Here is an 18,603-nt window from a genome sequence, read left to right as displayed (position 1 = left end):
TGTTAAGGTTTCGATATTGCTCCTGCGTGACTTATGAGGTGACTTAAGTGAGCACGGGCTTTTGTCAGACCTGGGTTCTAATCCTGCCATCGCCAGTGTCCATGTAAAGCACCATGGACAGCTACTTATTTCCTCGTTAAGGATATGAGATAGTCTCCCTTATCAAAAAGGTTATCATAAGCATTAAATATGATAAGAATGCAAGTTTCCCAGCCTAGTAGCCTAGAGCATAGTTGATACACAGCAAGCTTGAGTCCTCCTCACTTCCGTGTCCTGCTGTTGGTCATATTTGCATGGCTGCTCCAACACACTTACAGTCTGGTCCCTCACCCAGCCCTGTCCTTCTCATTCTCAGCAGATAGTTCATCCTGTTTCACAGAACAAAGACTAGTAGGCTCAACTTCCCACTGTTCTTCTCCCTCCTTCTTTCATCTGATTCTAATCTCCAACTCCAAGTGGTAAAATAACCTTGTACAAAGTTCCAGCATACACATTTACCCCTTGTACCACTTTTTCATCATAAGCACAAGAATTTTCAGTCAAACAGACTGGAATTGTGAGTCATTTCTATTGGAAATAATTGGATAAAAGGGGAACTGGCAAATTTGGAACGTTAAAGCAGAAAATACGCACTCTGCTTTGGCAAGCTACGTAGGTAACTCAAAGGCTGCCATTTTTATCTCAAGCACACACATTATCTATTTTTTTTTTTTTTGAGACAATGATGGGACCAAGGAGGCAGAAGTCAACAACTTTGAGTTATAAAATTAGAAAAGTGTGAATATTTGCACGGAGGACCAGAAAGAAGTGATTTAGGATGGCTTTAGCTTTTCTCCTTTGGACAATGAGTGGGAGACAATTAAGATATGGAAAAACAAGTCTGGGGCCAGAAAGCAACAGAGATGAAAACGATTAGTTGGAAATTGTATCTTGTAACTACCCTCTTTGGAAAGAGTCACCTGGATTCTGCACTTAACCAGTCCGTTTGCCATTACTCTAGGACATCTGCCACTGAGCTGCCAGAGTGCAATGCCTGAAACACAAACTAGACCTGGCCTGGCTTCCCCATTGCCTAAAGATTCATGTCCAGACCATGTAACGTGGCATAACAAGTCCCCGTAGTCTTGTCTCCTCGCTCCACACATAACCCCTACTGTGCTCCAGACACAGCCCACTCACCCATCCCCAAACACATGATACCGTCCGACATTTATTTTTTTAATATATTGTTCCTCTGGTCAGAAAACGTCTCTAACTCCGTTTCCATCCAACAAACATTCCTGAAGATGCAACTCTAATGTTACTTCTTTTGTGAAGCCTTTTCTGATTTGAGGCGAAGCTGCTTTCTCTTCCGTATTCCTATGGCACTTATTCATGTGCTGTTTTTGCCCCAGGATTTAATTTGCTTAGAAACCTCTTTCCCACACTGGATTATGAGTCCCTCAAGGACAGGGATCTCGCCTTATTCATCTCTCTGCTCAGTGCTGTAACTGGCATGTAATAGCCACCCAGTAATTATTTGTTGAATTAATAAAAGAGCAAGCAGACATCTTGGATTAATAATGCCTAACTTAACAAACAGAGCATATTTACTGTGGTTAAAAAACATGTATCCTAGAACAACCTCTGGAAGGATACAGAGAAGTTGATAACAGTGATTTGCCTTGGGGGAAGGAAACGGGGTGGTTAGAGGATAAGGGAGGGAAAGAGAGAGCCTTTTCCCTTAAGTCCTAGGGTGCATCTTGAATTTTGTGCCACATGCGTATATCATAGCATTATATACCCCCAAACTAGTCTAATTTAATATGTGTGTGTAGCAAAACAGTATCAGATCAAATGGTTACATCAGTTTTTTGTAGCAAAAATTTAGATCATTGGTAGAAGTTTATGAGACAGTTGTCCTTTATTACCAATATCAACTCCCATCTGGGTCTCATTTAGGTCTAGAGTTGCACTGGCGCTCAGAAACTGGGCTGTGCCTGAGATGGCAAATGAGGACCCGCAGAACTGTGTTGAAATCTTCACATCTTAAATAGTTTGAAGCCGGAGTGGCTGAACAACAGTCCCTTCTCTCTACCCTGGCCTCATTTCTTCTTTTGAGGTTTTAGGGGATTAAGCTGGTTAGGCAAAAATCTGATCACTGGGAACCCATCGCTTGGGATGGATTTTTTAATTCTCATAAGGGCTGTGGTTGTGTCGGCTTCCAGGTTTGGTACATTTAGATCAGGCAAAAAGGGCGGAGCAGGCAGTATGTACATTTGGCGCCCTATGTATGGCATAATTAGAATTGTAGGTATGCCTAAATTCATGCGATTCCCTTTTCCCAGTGTCTGAGTAGTTAGTGATGCTTTAGTCTATGTATCCTTTATAAGGTAGCCTTAGCATGTCTTTCACTGCAAAGATTCTGTTTCTGCACCATTCTACCCTCTAGTTGTAAGTATTAATATTTTAAGGACACTTCTAACATGTGTGGAGCCATGGAGTAAGCGTTGTAATGAAAATGCTCCAACCGTGAATCCCAGCTAAGCCAGCCCCATGATTTAACTTCTCATGTGTATCTTCATTGACAAAGTGGGGATACTATGACTGATCTTGTACGGTTCACCACATAGGATTTTTTTTAAAAGGATTCAATTCTATGATTGGTAAAGCACCTGTGACCTAATAGGAATTCAACAAATGCTAGTTTCCCTGCCCACTGCCCTGAATAACTTATTAGTGTATCTAGATAACAGATGGTTTTGCATAGTGAAGTGCAACTATGTTAAATTCCTAGTATTGAATGTGTGTAAGGCAAAAGTCACTCCTCTTAAAAAAATGTTCCTTGTTCCTTGTCGATAGCTTGTTTTTTTCTTATTACACACCATACTAAGTGTTTCTCAAGGTTAAAGTCTTACAGCTCTTGGGTTTTGTCATATTTTATCTTTCACTAATATGTTTAAAATTTGTTATGATAATTAAAAGTTACATTTTTTAAAAAAAATGGAAAACTAACACCTTTCACAACAAGAAGAACGTTTATTTGGGAATTTCATGCTTACCCACGTGGGAAGAACTCTTGAAACATTACAGGGAAAACATAAACGTCCAATCCGACTTCTAAATTAAAATCTTAAAATCCTAAAAACATAGCTTGAAAAGATTCGTGCTTCAGGGTGGCAAAGGCAACCTATACTGACTTCTCAAGTCGGTTCTTTTTCTGCCCCCTGGCATTTGAAAGCATGTTAATCCAGACTCACTCATAAACCTCAGCAGCGGGGGATCATTGTTCATTGGTTTATTATGGGCAGCCCGGACTGGTTTAAACTGAGCAGAGGAAGTTAATTATCGAATGTTTTAGTTGGCTCTAACAATGAATAACCAGTTCTTGTTGGACACCGTCTTAACTCACCACACAGCGTTATAAGATCGGGGGTGGGGTGGGGGATGGGAAATCACCCATCAGAATCCGCAATGCGGGAATCTGCTGGGACTGCCCTAATCTGTTTCCCAGGTTGTTCGAACCAGTTCAAGAGCAGTTAAACAAGGTTATGTAAGTGACATGTGATGTAGCCCAAAATAGTGACTGCAAACACAGGCTGCTGTTGCTGGGCAGTTGTCAACTGCTTTAAAAAAAAAAAAAAAACATCTTGCAGCAGGACAACAAATGGACCTTTAAAAATCAGAAAGAAATTTAAGCAAAAAAGTTAGTTTTAAAAGAGATTTGGTGAAATTGTCTTTCTGATGCTGAAAATAAATGATTTTTTTTTGAAAAAGGGGAACATATGTGAGGTCTGGGTATTCCAGAGTACCCACCACGGGTAGTTAGTGAACAGATACTCTTAACAAGTTTGGTGCCCTGCTCTAAAGAGCAGCGTTCCTGTTTGAATGAACAACAACTAAACCCTCAGATTTGCTAATGGCTCTGGCATTATAACAAATTACTAAGTGCAATGTATCATTTAGATAGTGATAAATATTAAACTATTTTATAAGTTACTTTCCCTTTTAGTTAAACTCTCTCGTAGCTTCAAGGTGTGAAAAAGAAAACATTTTGCATAACATAAGAAGCATAAAAATAAGGTTTTCAAGGAAAACAAGATTCTGTGGGTGAAATTTATTTGACAAGCTTGTTTTTGTTAAAAGGAAAAAACAACAACAACAAAAGGGTTTAAGCTGTGCCTTAACTGTCATCGAAAGGTTTGTACCCCAACCTTTGGACTCCCACAGTGATCCCATTCTCTGGGGTCCCTGCCCTTTAATCTGGGGAACAAGGAATTAAGGAGTAAGCTATAGGGGAAGTGGGATGAGCGGGAAACCGAAGGACCCTTGTTGCAGGATTCAAGCTCAGGAACTCACCTGTACGTGTCCCTGTTGTTGAGATCTGAATCTCAGGGACTCTAGTGTTGGCTGTTTCTAAGGGACTTGTGAAATAGCACGTTTCCCCACTGGGATTCTGAAAAAATTGAGTTATAAAGCAAAGAGCAGCTAGTGGAAGATAAAATATCACCCTTTTTTGGATAAATAAGTGACTCTTAGTGGTAAAAGTCAAAAGGACCTGTGACCTGAGCCTCGGAATTAGGCACCCACATGGGCACAGCTGGGCCAGGACAGGCCTCCCCCGGGACTGGAGGCTGAGTGCCTGCTCCCTGAGGCAGTTCTCCCCCCAGACGAGGGAGAGCCACTGAGGCAAGCCAGCCAGACTTATCTTCTCAGTGTCCTCATCAAAGCAGAGGGAGTAAAGGGAATAGCCGGAAGGGTGGCATCTTGGCGCTCCCTCGCCTGGAAGGAGAGGTCAGAGGTGGGGCAGAAGCGTTCCCCTCTAGGAGGCTCCACCTGGGGCCCCAACACTGCTTCTTTGGGGGCATGGGAAAGAATCTGGGTGCTGGGGCGGGGGCAGTCGTCAGTGTCTAGTGTTTTTCTTATTTTCTCCACTCCTTCCCCTGTGTGTAAAGGGCTATGCTCCCAAAGTGTGATACGTCAGTGTTTTAAAACATAGGATTTGGGGCATTCTGTTCATAAGATCTAATTCAAGCACCCCCTTCTCTGTGTCCTTTAAAAATTCAAAAAAAAAAAAAAAAAGACCCTAAAGGGTATTCGTAGGTGTTTACTATAGTTTTAGGACTCCTAGAACCTGGTTCTTTCCATATCTAACTTCCCCTGGGAACTTTAGTGTTTTGCATGATAAAACGATCCTACCCTGATTCTCATCCAGGCTTATTGAGGACAGAGTGGTTTTCCCAGCTGTTGTTAGAGGAGCAGCACACTGACGGGGAACTGTATCACTGAATGTGAAATTAGCCGAGCTAGAGAAAAGCAGAAATAGGACTCCTTCCTAAGATCGAATAAAAACAGGTAATGGCAGGGATCTGGGAGTGGAGATGTGCCCGAAGTGTTACCACTCCCTAGGGATGAACCTTGGCCAGGGTTGGCAGGCAGAGGGAAGGGGCATCGCAGGCCACATGCCCGTCTGTGCTCTGGGATGTCTGTAAGAACGGCGTTTACGATTCAGGACTGACCTATAAGTCTGTACGTACGAATAGAGATACAAATGTACAAAGAACCAATCTTCTGAGTTTTTCATTTTGTTAAAGTAAGCCACAAATTGTTTTTTAACATCAATTATAATAACAATAACAATAAAACACCAATAACAAAAACACCAGTAAAAATAATCCAGTGTTACCAGATTATATGCTCTGATCTGAGCTTTGGTTACTTTTCCTGAAACGGCCTTAAATTTTGCTCAGCACATCTTGGAGCTCTGACCTGCCCGCCTCCCCGCCCTGTGCCCCGTGACACCCCGGAACTTTGAACATGGTGCTTAAGGGTGGGCTCAAGAGTTTAAATAGTGAAGGGCCCTAGGAGGCCTTTCAGCGGACGGACGATGCCACGTAATCGGGTTTGTGATTCAGAAGGATCACTGGGCGGGCTCTGTGGAAGATGGACGAACTTCTAGGGAGGCTCATGGCCCTGAGTGGGTGTTCCAGGGAGGCCCGGGTTTCCAGTGGGGTGTCTCCTGAGCCCCCGGCCACCATGGAGGGCAGCACGGCATGGGGAGGCCCCTTCATTCCAACCAGGGTAGTTCTTCTCTTTCTTTTTTAACATACTGAAGTTCACGAGTTATTTTTTTTTAATTAAAGTTAAAGAATCCTTAGATTTGAAGTGGTGAATTAGTATAGGCGGGTTGACTAGTTACAAGCCCACTGCGATTGTAATGATAATAGCAGTAATACAACAGTAACAACAGCTTCCATTCACTGAATCCTTACTGTATGCCAGCGACTATCTTAAATGCTTTATGTGATGTATTTTTCACAGTAACCCATGAGATAGGCACTTTTATAATTCCCATTTAACCAATCAGGCAGCTGATGTACAAAACAGTTAAATAACTTGTCTAAGGTCACACGAATAGGATTCAAACTCTGTAATTCAGACATTTCACCAGGACAGCCTAAAGTGAGAAGAGAAAGGACTAGTGGACGTAGGTAGGACTCAAGAGAAACTGGGGACTTCGTGAGCAATTGAATGTAGAGGACTGTGGGGGGAAGGGGTGTAAATCAGCCATGAACCTGCAGCTTCTGGTTCAGACAGTTGGTGGTAGCTTTAAAATTGGGAATATTGGAGACTGCAAGGGCGCCGTTCGTGGGGTGGGGATGTTACATTTGATTTGTGAACGTGGAGAGTTTGAGATATCACAGACATTCGGTGAACTGGTGAGTGTGTGGGTCTGAAACCCAGAAGAGAGAAAGGGGCTTTGGAGCCCACAGGGCGCTGGCAGCCCCCCGCACGTCCTTGGGTCGCCAGACTGTGTGGAGACTGCCAGCTTCTCCTCTGTTCCCCTACTTCCCTGGGCTTCCGCCAGCCGGAGCAATGGCTCACTGCACATTTAACTGTGTCTCTGCCTTTCCCTGGCCTAGTCCTTTGTTCGGGACGCCTGTACACCTGTCCTCTCCACGTTTCAAATCCAAAACGTTCCTTGAGGCTTAGCTCAGATGCTTGCTTTCTTAGTAAAGTCTTCCTCATCCCCCAGCTCAGATGTGATCACTTCCTTCTTTAAAGTCGCACCTTATCAGTGCCACATGGTTTATCTTAATCATTTCAGTTCTCCAACTTTATCCCAGCATAAGGGCTTGGAGGGAACGAACTGTGTCTTGTCTATGTTGCTTTAAAAACTTTGTGGAATGGAATTAAATTACTTTCTGGGAATACACTTTAAATCCCAGAACCTTTCTTTCTTCTTTTTGAGGGCCTTTCTCCTCAACCTGCTGTTCTCTAAGTATCCGCTACTTGCACCCTCTCATCCACTGGGGCGCAGTTCCCCTCAAGGCTCTTGCAGAGCAGAATTCAGCCTCCTGGGCTCACCTTTCCTTCTGCCCCCAAATGCGTGTGCCTACTTACTTTGAAGAGTTTTGAAATTAAGTAATATTGAAAACCAGACAAGAGCTATCGAGAGCACCAATACTTTCCAGAATCTTACACCAGTCTTACGGTCCCGGGCCCTACTCTGGAATCCTTAGCTGAGTTTTAAACAGATTGGAAAATCCTGGCTTTTTGTCCCGTGTATACCCTGATATAGTTCAACACTCTCACATCCTGGCCACCTTTGTAGAGAAAGTTGATTTGAAGATGGGATCAGAGCTGACTAGTATTTGTCTTGTCTCAAGTGGGCTCTTTTCATCGAGAGGCCTTCCTAACTTGATGGTGACATTCTGCTCCCACAGGAAGCTCTTTACTCACTTGTGTTTAATTAAGAGTTGATTGTGTTTATTCTTTAAATTTTCTATTCCTACGTTTTTTTTTAAAGAGTGAGCTAACCAAGCAGATGATGGATGATAACACCACTACCACTGTTTTATTTCATCTTATTTTTTTCAGTCCTTATTTCAGGCCAGGCTTTATGCTTCTTGGTTTATATGTATATATTAATTTGAGTTCATATAACAACCTAGAAAGTAGACATTTCTATCTCCATTTTATAGATCGAGACACCGAGGCTCAGAAATATTCAGCAGCTTGGCCGAGAGTCTCAGAGTCCTTACTGACTGAGTCAGGACTGGGACCCAGGTCTATCTGGTTACAAAGCTGGGGCCCTTCTCCTCACTGTCTCCCATTTCCCACCTCTTCTGTTCTTGCTCTATTCATGCTCTAAGGTCCTTATGTCACACAATCTGTATTTTCTCCTTTGGGACCAGCCCAAGGATAACAAAAAGTTGGTTCTTGATTTCAAAGCAATTGAAAATTTTAAAAGACAATTTTCATTGACTTTAGTAACTTCTAAAATAATGAAGTTAACTTTGAAACACTAAATAAATAATTCTGGAGTTCAAAGCAATACCATAGTTTAAAACAATAGGAAAAAAGGGATACCTTTGATTTTTGGTATTTTTGAACTCAACTTTATTGTTTTAAGTCCATAAGGCATTTTCCCTTTTATCTGAGTATATCTGGTTTTCTATAAGTATGTGAATTTATGTTACTCGTGTACCAGCTGACCTAAGTGTCTTGGTACATGATCCACATTTATTCTAACCTTGGAGGCTTTCTATTTTCTAGAACGGCTGCCTTGTGTCCAAAAAGCTACCACAAGCTCAGGCAGGAGGTACATTGAACTAGTGCACGCAGATGGATGAGTGACTCAAGTTCCCTGAGCCCTACTGGACAGATTTTTATTCTTAAGATGCTTTTACATTTAAATGATTCTGTAAAGGTTATGATTTAAGGCAACCTAACCAACTTCAGTGGAGAATGATGTGGGCTGTACGGGGGGAAGTATTTAGGATCTAGATGCCAAGAAAGCCCAGAATCCTTACTTGGGATTCTGCCCCTAGGTTAAGCTGTTTCTGCCTTTCACAAAACCATCTACTGTTTCCTTGCAAATCCTCAGAGTTCTTTTTCTTAATAAGAGTGAGGATAGGGAGTTCAAAAGTTAGAGTACTGAAGACGGGACAAAAAGGATTCTATGTGTGAATCTTTTGTACACCAGTTACTTAGGAGCCAATAGGAGTCTTGTATGAACATCATTACTATGGGTTCCTGTCTATAGACAGTATATTTTATGCACATGTAAGCTATGTATGTTGTAGGTGTATTTTAGTTGATCCATAATCATGCCTTTGTTCATTCTTTCAACATTTATTCAATTTCAGCTATGTAGCAGGCAGTATGCTGTTTGTACCACCTCTACTTTCTCCATTAGCTTATAGACTAATTCTCCTTAGTGCCCAGGAGAGTACCATGGTGCCTGTGGATGGAAGCTCAGCAAATTTTGTGCAAAAGTTTTATCTTAAATGAACATTTTTGAATGCTCAAATCATATTCCATTTACTTTAAACTATTATTTCTCTCTATTTTGTGGAAATGTTTGTTTATTTTTTCCTTTGGAGTATCTTATATTACAGTGCTTGCTACCACCTAGCTAGACAGAACTGTCTCTAAATTTTTGTAAGGTGAAATAATAATTATCATCTATTTGAAAATTGTCAGAAATTTGCATTTCCTCCTAAGCCTTTAATTTACTTGGTTTCCAATCTTTTGTACAAATGCTTGAGTATGTACGCATATTAGCAACCCATATTGATAGAATAGGTTGTGGGTTTTTGAACTTGGAGATGGGGTGGTGACTGGATTACATTTTTTATTGAAATAACCCATAGATATTTATTTTCTTCAAAAAGGGTATGTATAAGATGCTGGCAGCTTCTTATTCATGTTTTAGAAAATTAAGCTATTTATGGATATAGCCTCATCTTCATCTATTAAAATTAATTCGTCAAAACAAAGCAGTAATGTGAAAGGCTTATTTTTCTGAGAGGAACTTCTCTTATGAAGGCTGAATTTTATCTTCTCGTGTCCCCATGGTTGACGTAGTCTCCAGGATGTTTCCCCCCGTATTTCCAGCTCCAGGCTTTCTGGGCATAGGTGAGATTCCGATTCCTGGCCCCCTTGTGGTTGGGTGGGATCATTGCACTAGATCTGAGCAATGAATAGTGAGTTGTCCCTTCTGGGCTGGAGAGTTTGATTGCTTAAGTCAGATTCTACAGAACAGAATTCCCAGTCTGTCTGTATTTGCCTAATTTATTGATCCTTACAAAGAACAACTTTTGGCTTTGTTGGTTTTTCTCTGTTGCTTATCTTTTTTCTTCGTCATTGATTTCCACTCATTATTATTTCATTACTTCTATTTACTTTGGGTTCAGTTTCTCTCATTTTTAACTTAAGATAGAATCTTAGATCATCAATTGGAAATCTTTCTTCTGTTCTAATATAAGTTTATAAAGCTAATTTTTTTTTTTGCTAAGTATTGCTTTAGCTGTATCTCATAAGTTTAGTAAGTTGAATTTTCGTTGTCATTTAGTTTGAAACATTCAGTAATTTTCCTTGTGATTTTCTTCTTTGACCCATATATTATTTAGAAGTATGTTGTTTAATTTTCAAATACATGGGCTCTTCTAGATATCTTTTTGTTATCGGTTTATAATTTAATTCCTTTATGATCAGAAAACATGCATGATTTCAATTCTTTCAAAATTTGAAACTTGTTTTGTAGCTCTGGACATATTCTGGCTAGTGAATGTTCCACATGCACTTGGAAAGAACGTGTGTGTTGTGCAGTTGAGTTAACTTATATGTTAATTAAGTCAAAATGTTTGATAATATTCACAACCTCTATATCCTTACTGATCTTCCAATGATTGTTCTTTAGTTTCTGAGATAAGAGATGATTTTGAATTCACCTTTTTTTCTTTTAGTTTTGTCAATTTTTGTTTAATGTGTTTTGAAGCTCTGCTATTAGATGCATAGATATTTAGGATTGTTCTATCTCAGTTTGATATGAAATGACATGTTTTTATCTTTGGTGATATTTTTCATCTGGAAGTCTTCTTTGTCTAATATTAATGTAGACAAAGCTTCCTTATCCTTACTGTTTGCTTTGTGTATATATGTATGTGTGTGTGTGTGTGTGTGTATGTGTGTATATATATATATTTCCATCCTTTAATCTTTAACCAGCCTGTACCTTTATGTTTAAAATGTATCTAAGCACACACTTGAGTCTTGCTTTTTTAATCCAGTCTACCACCTATGACTTTTAATTGGAGTATTTAAACCATTTACATTTAATATAATTACTGACATACAGTACTTGAGTTTATGCCTTTTATTTTGGTATTTTCTTTTTGTTCCCTCTTATTTAGTCACTTGTTTTTCCTTTTCTGTCTTGTTTGGGTTATTTGTCAGTATTCCATTTTATACCTCTGTCTTTTGAGCTACATTTTTTATTATTCTAGTGGTTGTGTCATGGTAATGTTTCTCAAATATTAGTGTACATCAGAATTATGGTTATATAAAACACAGATTTCTATCCCAGAGTTTCCAAGTTACTAGGTTTGGAGTAAGGACTGTGAACTTAAATTTCTGATGTTCTTAGGTAATGCTGATGCTAGAGAATCATTGCTCCATTGCAAGATGTACATTCAGCCCTCCATATCCATGGATTCCTCATCCATGGATCAAAAATGTTCAAAGAAAAAAATTAAAATAACAATACAGCAATAAAAAATAATATTAAAAAAAACCAGTACAGTATAACAACTATTTACATAGTATTTACATGTAGTAGACATTATAAGTAATCTAGAGGTGATTTAAAGTATACAGAGGGTGTGCACATAGGTTTTATGCAAATAAGACACCATTTGATACAAGGGATTTGAGCATCTCAGGATTTTGGTATCCATGGCCGATCCCGGAACCAATCTCCCATGGATACCAAGGGATGACTACTCTTTGCTTTTTATAATCTACCTTGAATTTCTGTTATTTCAAGTATAGTGTAAGAGACTTGCAGTAGTAGAGTTTCATTTATTTTCCATCCTGTTCTTAGTGCTATGCTGACAGATATTTTGTATGTACATACTTTATAAACCCCATAGTACATTTTTATTATATTTACTTTAAACAGTTATTTGACTTTTAAAAGATTTAAGAAAAGAAAGAAAATGATGGACAAAATGAACAAAGAATATAGAATTTCAGTAATGGATTAAAATCTATGAAAAAGAATAAAATGGACATTCTAGAAAAGAAAGAAAATTTCTTTAAAATTTTTCCATATATTTACCATGTGCGATTCTCTCCTTTTCAGTATATCCAAATTTCTATTTGGTTTCATTTCCTTTCAGAACTTCCTTTTTCATTTGTTTCTGATTCATTTGTTTCTGTTTCATTTGATTCTGCTGGCAACAAATTATCTTAGCTTTAGTTTATCCAAAATGTCTTCACCTTCATTTTGAAAAATATTTTCAAATTTTTCAACCTAGAATTCTAGGTTGACAGTCTTTAAAGATGGTTACACATTGTCTTCTTCTTTGCTAAAAAAAAAAAAAAAAAAAAAAAAAAGTATATATCATTTATTACGTTTACCTTTGTCCCCCTTTATGTGATGTATTTTTTTGTTTGTTTGTTTTGCCCCGGCCACTTTTAAGAATTTTCTCTTTATATTTGCTTTTCAGTACTTAAACTGTGTTGTACCTTAGTGGTTTTTTCTTTCATTTATCTTTTGGGGGGTTTGCTGAGTTTTCTAGATTTGTGGGGGGTTTTTTTAAAAATCAAATTTGGAAATTTTCATTTTTTCCCTGATTTATTCTCTCTCTCTCTTCTCCTTTTGGGACTGCAGCTACACACACATTAAATTGAAAATGCTGTCCCACAGGCATTGATGCCTTATTCATTTCTTTTTAAATTTTTCTCTCTTTGTGCTTCAGTTTGAATGATTTCTATTTCTATTTATTTGACTTCAATGATCCAATATATTCAGTGTCCAATATATTGTTAATTCTAACGAATAAATATTTTATATACTGTACTTTTCAAATTTCCCATCACATTTCCATTTGTTTTTGTTCTATCTTTGCTTTGTTTTTACAGTTTCCAAATCATTCCTGGTAAGTCCACATTTCTTCATTCTTTCTAGTCATCTTTTCTTCTATATTCTAATATATCAGTTTAAAAATCCTCATCTGCTAATTCTAACCCCTGGGCCATTTGTGAGTATGTTTTTCTACTGACTTATCTTCCTATTGTCTTTGGTTCTTCTTTTGTTTTTTATATTTCTAATAGTTACTATTGTATTCTGGACATGATGGAGACACTGGATTCTATTTCTCTGAAGAATATTGAGTTTTATTCTAAATTACTGACAGATTGCCTTGAACTTGTTGAGCCTTTGCTTTATGCTTTTTTTTTTTAAGTATAGGTCTATTTTGCTTTTGCCTTTAATCCTGGAATTAAATGCCTTAATCTTGGGGTATAATATTTCTCGCTAGGGCATGGGACTTCTGGAATTTCAGTGGAAAGCCTGAGGTATTTATTGAGTCCTCCTAATTTAGTGGGACTCCAGCTCCGTGCCCCTGTGGTGGGCAGCAGCTGACATACCTGCTCAGAGTTTTTAGCCTTAAGTTACTGTTTTACCCCTGGACCCTTTGGAGTCTCATGCTTAGTTCAGGGGTCAGCCAAAAATTTGAGGAGAATTAATATGTACGTTTTATCTCTCCTTCCCTGCCCCACCCAGACATGCTCCTTTCCAGAATTTTCTCCGTTAGTTCTAGCTGTTCTGGCAGTCCCAAAGTCTGTTCTCTGCCTTCTTGGGTCAGTAAGACTGAGGCTTTTTGCTTGGTTTCTAGCCCCCCTGCTCTATGTGGAGTCCAAGGCCTTCAGGGAAAAAGCCATTCAAACATGAATCTTGTCTAGACTGATTCTCTTTTCTTCAATAGTCCGTTTTCATCCAGCTTCTGCCTACTGATGGTCACTCCCCAGTGCCCTCAAATCTTCCTGTCTACCCCCACTCCTTTGGTGGACAGTTTATAATTGTCTGTGGGGGATTTAAGCTATTCTGCCATACTAGAACTAGAATTTTCCTCACAGTGGACATGAAACTTGAATGAGAAATAAAGCTTTGTTTTGTTTACCACTGATTTTTTTTTAACCACAGGATTATTCCTGTGGCTATATATTCTAACTAGTAAATAGCTACTAATTTGCATAGGGGCCATGTCTGAGAACTTTCCAGTGGGCTGTTAATAGTGTCCCCTATTTCTATTCCACCTTCCTGTTGCATAATCTTCAGATTGACGTTTCTGAAACACAGCTCTGGAACTCTCATTGTCTCGGCAACAATCTACAGTGACACCCTGTCTCCTGCTGAGTAAAATCTGAGTTCCTTAGCTTGTCATTCAAGGCTTCCACTGTCTGGTCCCCAGCATTCTGGTTGTCTGCCCTACATGAGCATTATAATAAAAATCATTTACCCCAGAAAGCCTAAGTTGCAACGTATTCTGGATTTGCTTTCTTAACACTAGGCGAGCACAGTGTTGAAAATGGACCAGAAGTTTTTCACATCTTCTAGATGCATTTTCTTGTTTTTGTTGCGGTGGTTGTTTTAATACGGATTAAGGGATGAGACATACATTACATATTTGTACAGGTACAATTAAAATCTTTAATGTTTCCACAATTAAAAATATAAATGATGAAGTCGTCTGAAACTATGATGCCATGTCTGCAGCCGTACTTTACAGCTCTCCTGTCCTGTTTGTGGAAGGTGAAACGTTGTACCACGAAGGAAATCATTTTCCAGTTGTTACAGTAACATGGATTTTCTTTCTTTTTTTTGGAGATATAATCTATTTTCTCTTTTTTAATTGACACATAATAATTGTCCATATTTATGGGGTACATAGTGATGTGATACACATAATGTATAGGATTTATAGGGTATTTATTTTTAAAAACTCCTTGTAGAACAATTCCAGCTTTTGGAAGTCTTGGCTTTTGAGTACCCAGAGAAGAGAATCTTCCAGTGTGTATGCAAGACAGTGACCATTTCTTATGCATTCTTGTATGCCTGCAAGCTAAAAGTCTTAGTTACATTTCTTATGAATTCATAAAAGTGAAAAAAAACCTTAGACTACATCAGAACAACCCCAGATGCAATTGTTTTGTAGCCTTGCACACATTGGAGGTTCCCCATAAGTACTTGTTGAATTCAAACAAAATTGTATTTAGCTATTTCTTCGGACTTCAAAGTTTATTCAGTTCAATGTGTTATAGATGAAATCTGTGGTTTTCTATTTAGTCTCATACCATGCAAAAGGCACACAGTGTTAACTGCCAGTGGAGATGCCAGCTAGTAGAATGTTCACTCAAGGAATATTCCTCTGCTTCTCATTTCCAAAGAGCATTTTCAGTGTCCTATTAGACCACCAGTAAATTATATTGCAAATTGATGTCTAGAAAACCCTCTGGCCTTGTGGCACAGCAATATTATCAGACTTCTTGGATTCTGCTTCCAAAAAGTGACTACCCTTTTGGGAAGTCACTTTACCAATTCTAGCATGAGTTTCTTCTTGTGAGCAATAGTAATAATTTTCTCACCTGTGTCATAGGATTGTTGTAGGGCTTACATAAGATACTACCCCAATATGGCCTTAAAATTTTATTTTAAAAGTGGAAATTTCTCTACAATATTGTACAACATCATGAAATATTATATTAATCGGTTACCATCTTTACTGTGGATATTGATTGCCATTGTGTAATTATCTACACCTACCTGAATTCATTAAGAGCCTTCAATTTTTTTAAAAAAGGCATTGGATTATTATAATGGTGGAGTTTCATGGCTTCACTTTGATAGATTTCCATATTCTATTACCATTGTTTTATTGTTATTATTATTACTCAGATTAACTATAATGTTACAGAGAATGTGCTCTAGATTAAATTATTTCAATTACATTAAGCAACACACATTATTTTTATTGAGTATTTGCTGTAATTTACTTAGTAATTCTCAGCCACACAGACGTGATGGTACTGGGCTGGAGGGAGTGCCTTGGAGCCCTTTCCCTCCACTACAGTTATCAGCGGGACTCCCACTCGTCTTTGTCTGCATATTTTCAACGACCTGTGACTCAGTCCTGACTTCTTTCTCCAGTCTACGCTCACCCACCATATGACCTCATCCAGTCTCATGGCTTAAAATAACTTCATAAACTGATTACATCTCCAGCCCAGCCCTCCTTCTAACTCTGGGTCTGTGGCTCTAACTGCCAACACCTGACTTGGACGCTTGTCAGTCTTCCCCGACTTAGCGTGTCCGAGACTGAGCTGGAGTGATTCCCCAAGAACCTTCCCCCTTTTTAATTAATGGTAGTTCCATTTTGCTGTGTGTTCAGCCCAAGAATTTTAGTGCCTCCTTATTCCCCTTTTCCTCTGGTCTGCCAGCAAATCCTAGCAGCTCTGCCTTCAGAATTCAGGTAGAGTCTGACCACTTCTCACCACTGTCGCTGCTACTACACTGACTCAGCCACTCTCATCTCTCCCCTAGGTGATAATAATCGCCTCCCACCCCTGGTCTCCCTGCTTCTGTCCTTGGTCCACTGCAGTCAGTTTTCAGCACAGCAGCCAGAGAGATGCTGTGAAAAGTAAATCACATCAGGTGACTTCTCTGCTCTAAGCCCTCTAGGCTGGTGGCTTCCCATCTCAGAGTAGAAGCCAAAGTCGTGAATATGACCTTCAAAACCCCTATGAGATCTGGCTCACGTCGGCTCTTTATCCTCATCTTTTCTCACTCTCTGTTCATTCTTTTCTGCTCATTCACTTCTGGTATCCTCGCTGTTCCTAAAACAGGCCAAGTGTCCCTCCCCACCCTTGCTCCTCCCTCATTTGCTTTTCCCTCTACCTGGTGTATTCTCTCCCCTCAGTGTCCACACAGTTACACCAAAGGATCTTTAGACTTTATTTAAAATCACCTTCCCATGAAGCCCGCCCTGTGTGTCCTAAAATTTCAACACCCTCTCCCACCTCCATCGTATTATGTACCCCTTCCCTTCGTTTTTCTCCCTGGCACTTCATTCTAATATTTTATATGTTTTCCTGATTCCCTCATCTGTCTCCCCCAAATTGAATGAAAGTTAACAAGAGCAGAGGCTTTTGTGTGTCTTGGCCATTGCTGCTTCTCTGGTGCTTCTAGTAGTGCCTGGTACCTAGTAGATGTTTAGTAACTATTTTTGAATAAATAATGAAGCTAGGCTACAATTGCATGTATTACAAGTAAATGATACTTGCTTAGCCTATGCAGTTCCCACATCTGAATTCTTTTTAGTCCCAGGTCGGTTTACAGAATGAAATAGTTAAGCATTTCCAACTGTATAATTTGAAAGTCTTCCTAGAGAAGTCGCACGTGTAGATGGCGGGCAGGCATTAAACGGCTGCAGCAGAGCCTTTGTTTAGATGGTGCTGTTGTGATGCCTCTGGGACATTTGCACCATTGCCTGAACCCATGCAGCTATCAGAAAATTTAAACAATGAGGAAGTATGTCTCTACTTATATGAGAATCTGTTGGAAATAAATATAGTGTTAACGTGTGTAACCTGAAGTCTCAGCTGCATTAAACTGACCATCTCCTTGTCTATATTATCCATAAGTCACGCTTTCCTTCTGCTTTTTTGAAAAAGAGAAGGAAAGAAAGAGGAAGTTTTATATTCTGATTATACGTATCAGTATTTTATTCTAGTATAATAGTTTTTTTTAACAATGTTTTTTATTATTTTAATCAGGGCAACACAACTATTTATGTGCTGGAAGGAATGATTGCATCATTGATAAGATTCGAAGAAAGAATTGTCCTGCCTGCAGACTTCAGAAATGTCTTCAAGCTGGAATGAATTTAGGAGGTAAGTTTTGTGTTTATAGTTTAATAAAAATTATAGTATGTAATATAACACCACTAGGATCTGTGAACTCCCAAAATTGAAGATGAAGCTAACATGGAGCAGAGGTTTCTAAAAATCTAATGAGTTCTATTTTCAGGCTAAAACATTTGAGGAGAAAAATATTTCTTAGCTGGAGTTAAAAAGAGGTATGTTGTATGGCTGTAGTCCTAGGGAATTTTTCAGTCCTGAGTTTGCTGAGTTTTAAGAGCTGGGTACTTAACCAAAACGAAAACAGAAATGAATAACTTTATATATAAAACCATAACTTACAATTTTTATTGCCATGTCTGTTTAGAAATTAGACCTATATGTGATAACATTACTGAGAGAGGAATACATACCTAACTCTAGGAGGTAAATATAGTAAGGGAAGACCTATACAAAGAAAACTTTAAAATGTTACAGAGGCTCATCTAAAGAAGGGGAGAGGTAATAGACTAGAACCAAATGCAAAAGTATACAATATCCATGGATGGGAAGATTCAACATCCTAACAGTATAAGTTTTCCCCAAGTTAATTCACCAATATAACACAATCCTAAGTTCCTAAAGAAGAGCTAAGAAAATTCTGGAAATGAAATAATGAGGGGAACTAACCCTACCAGATAGGAAAACATATTGTGCAGCTATAGTAATTAAAATAGTCTGTGGTATTTACTTATTGATTTATCAGATCAACAGAAAGTCAAGAAATAGATCCAAATATAATAATGTGGGAATTTTGCACATAATAAAGCTGGCATTTCAGTGGGGAAAGGATAAATTATTCAATAAAAAGTATTGTGACAACTGGATAGCCATATGGAAAACAAGAAAGTTGAATGCCAACTCTTAGTATACACC

General features: G+C 38.8%; 1 protein-coding gene across 1 annotated transcript in view; it reads left to right on the top strand.

Annotated features, from left to right (window-relative positions):
* The window catches only part of NR3C2 (nuclear receptor subfamily 3, group C, member 2), a 402,236-nt gene that overhangs the window by 273,472 nt on the left and 110,161 nt on the right, over positions 1–18,603 (top strand). Inside the window, exon 4 of the mRNA XM_012660035.1 lies at positions 17,605–17,721. Coding sequence (XP_012515489.1) covers positions 17,605–17,721 — 117 coding nt within the window. The remainder of the gene's footprint in view (positions 1–17,604; positions 17,722–18,603) is intronic.

Source organism: Propithecus coquereli, unplaced genomic scaffold (assembly GCF_000956105.1).
Source record: "Propithecus coquereli isolate 6110/MARCELLA unplaced genomic scaffold, Pcoq_1.0 Scaffold65, whole genome shotgun sequence".
In the NCBI taxonomy this organism is placed as follows: domain Eukaryota; kingdom Metazoa; phylum Chordata; class Mammalia; order Primates; family Indriidae; genus Propithecus; species Propithecus coquereli.
The sequence above is the reverse complement of the archived record's forward strand: the minus strand, read 5'-3'. Positions and strand labels throughout refer to the sequence as shown.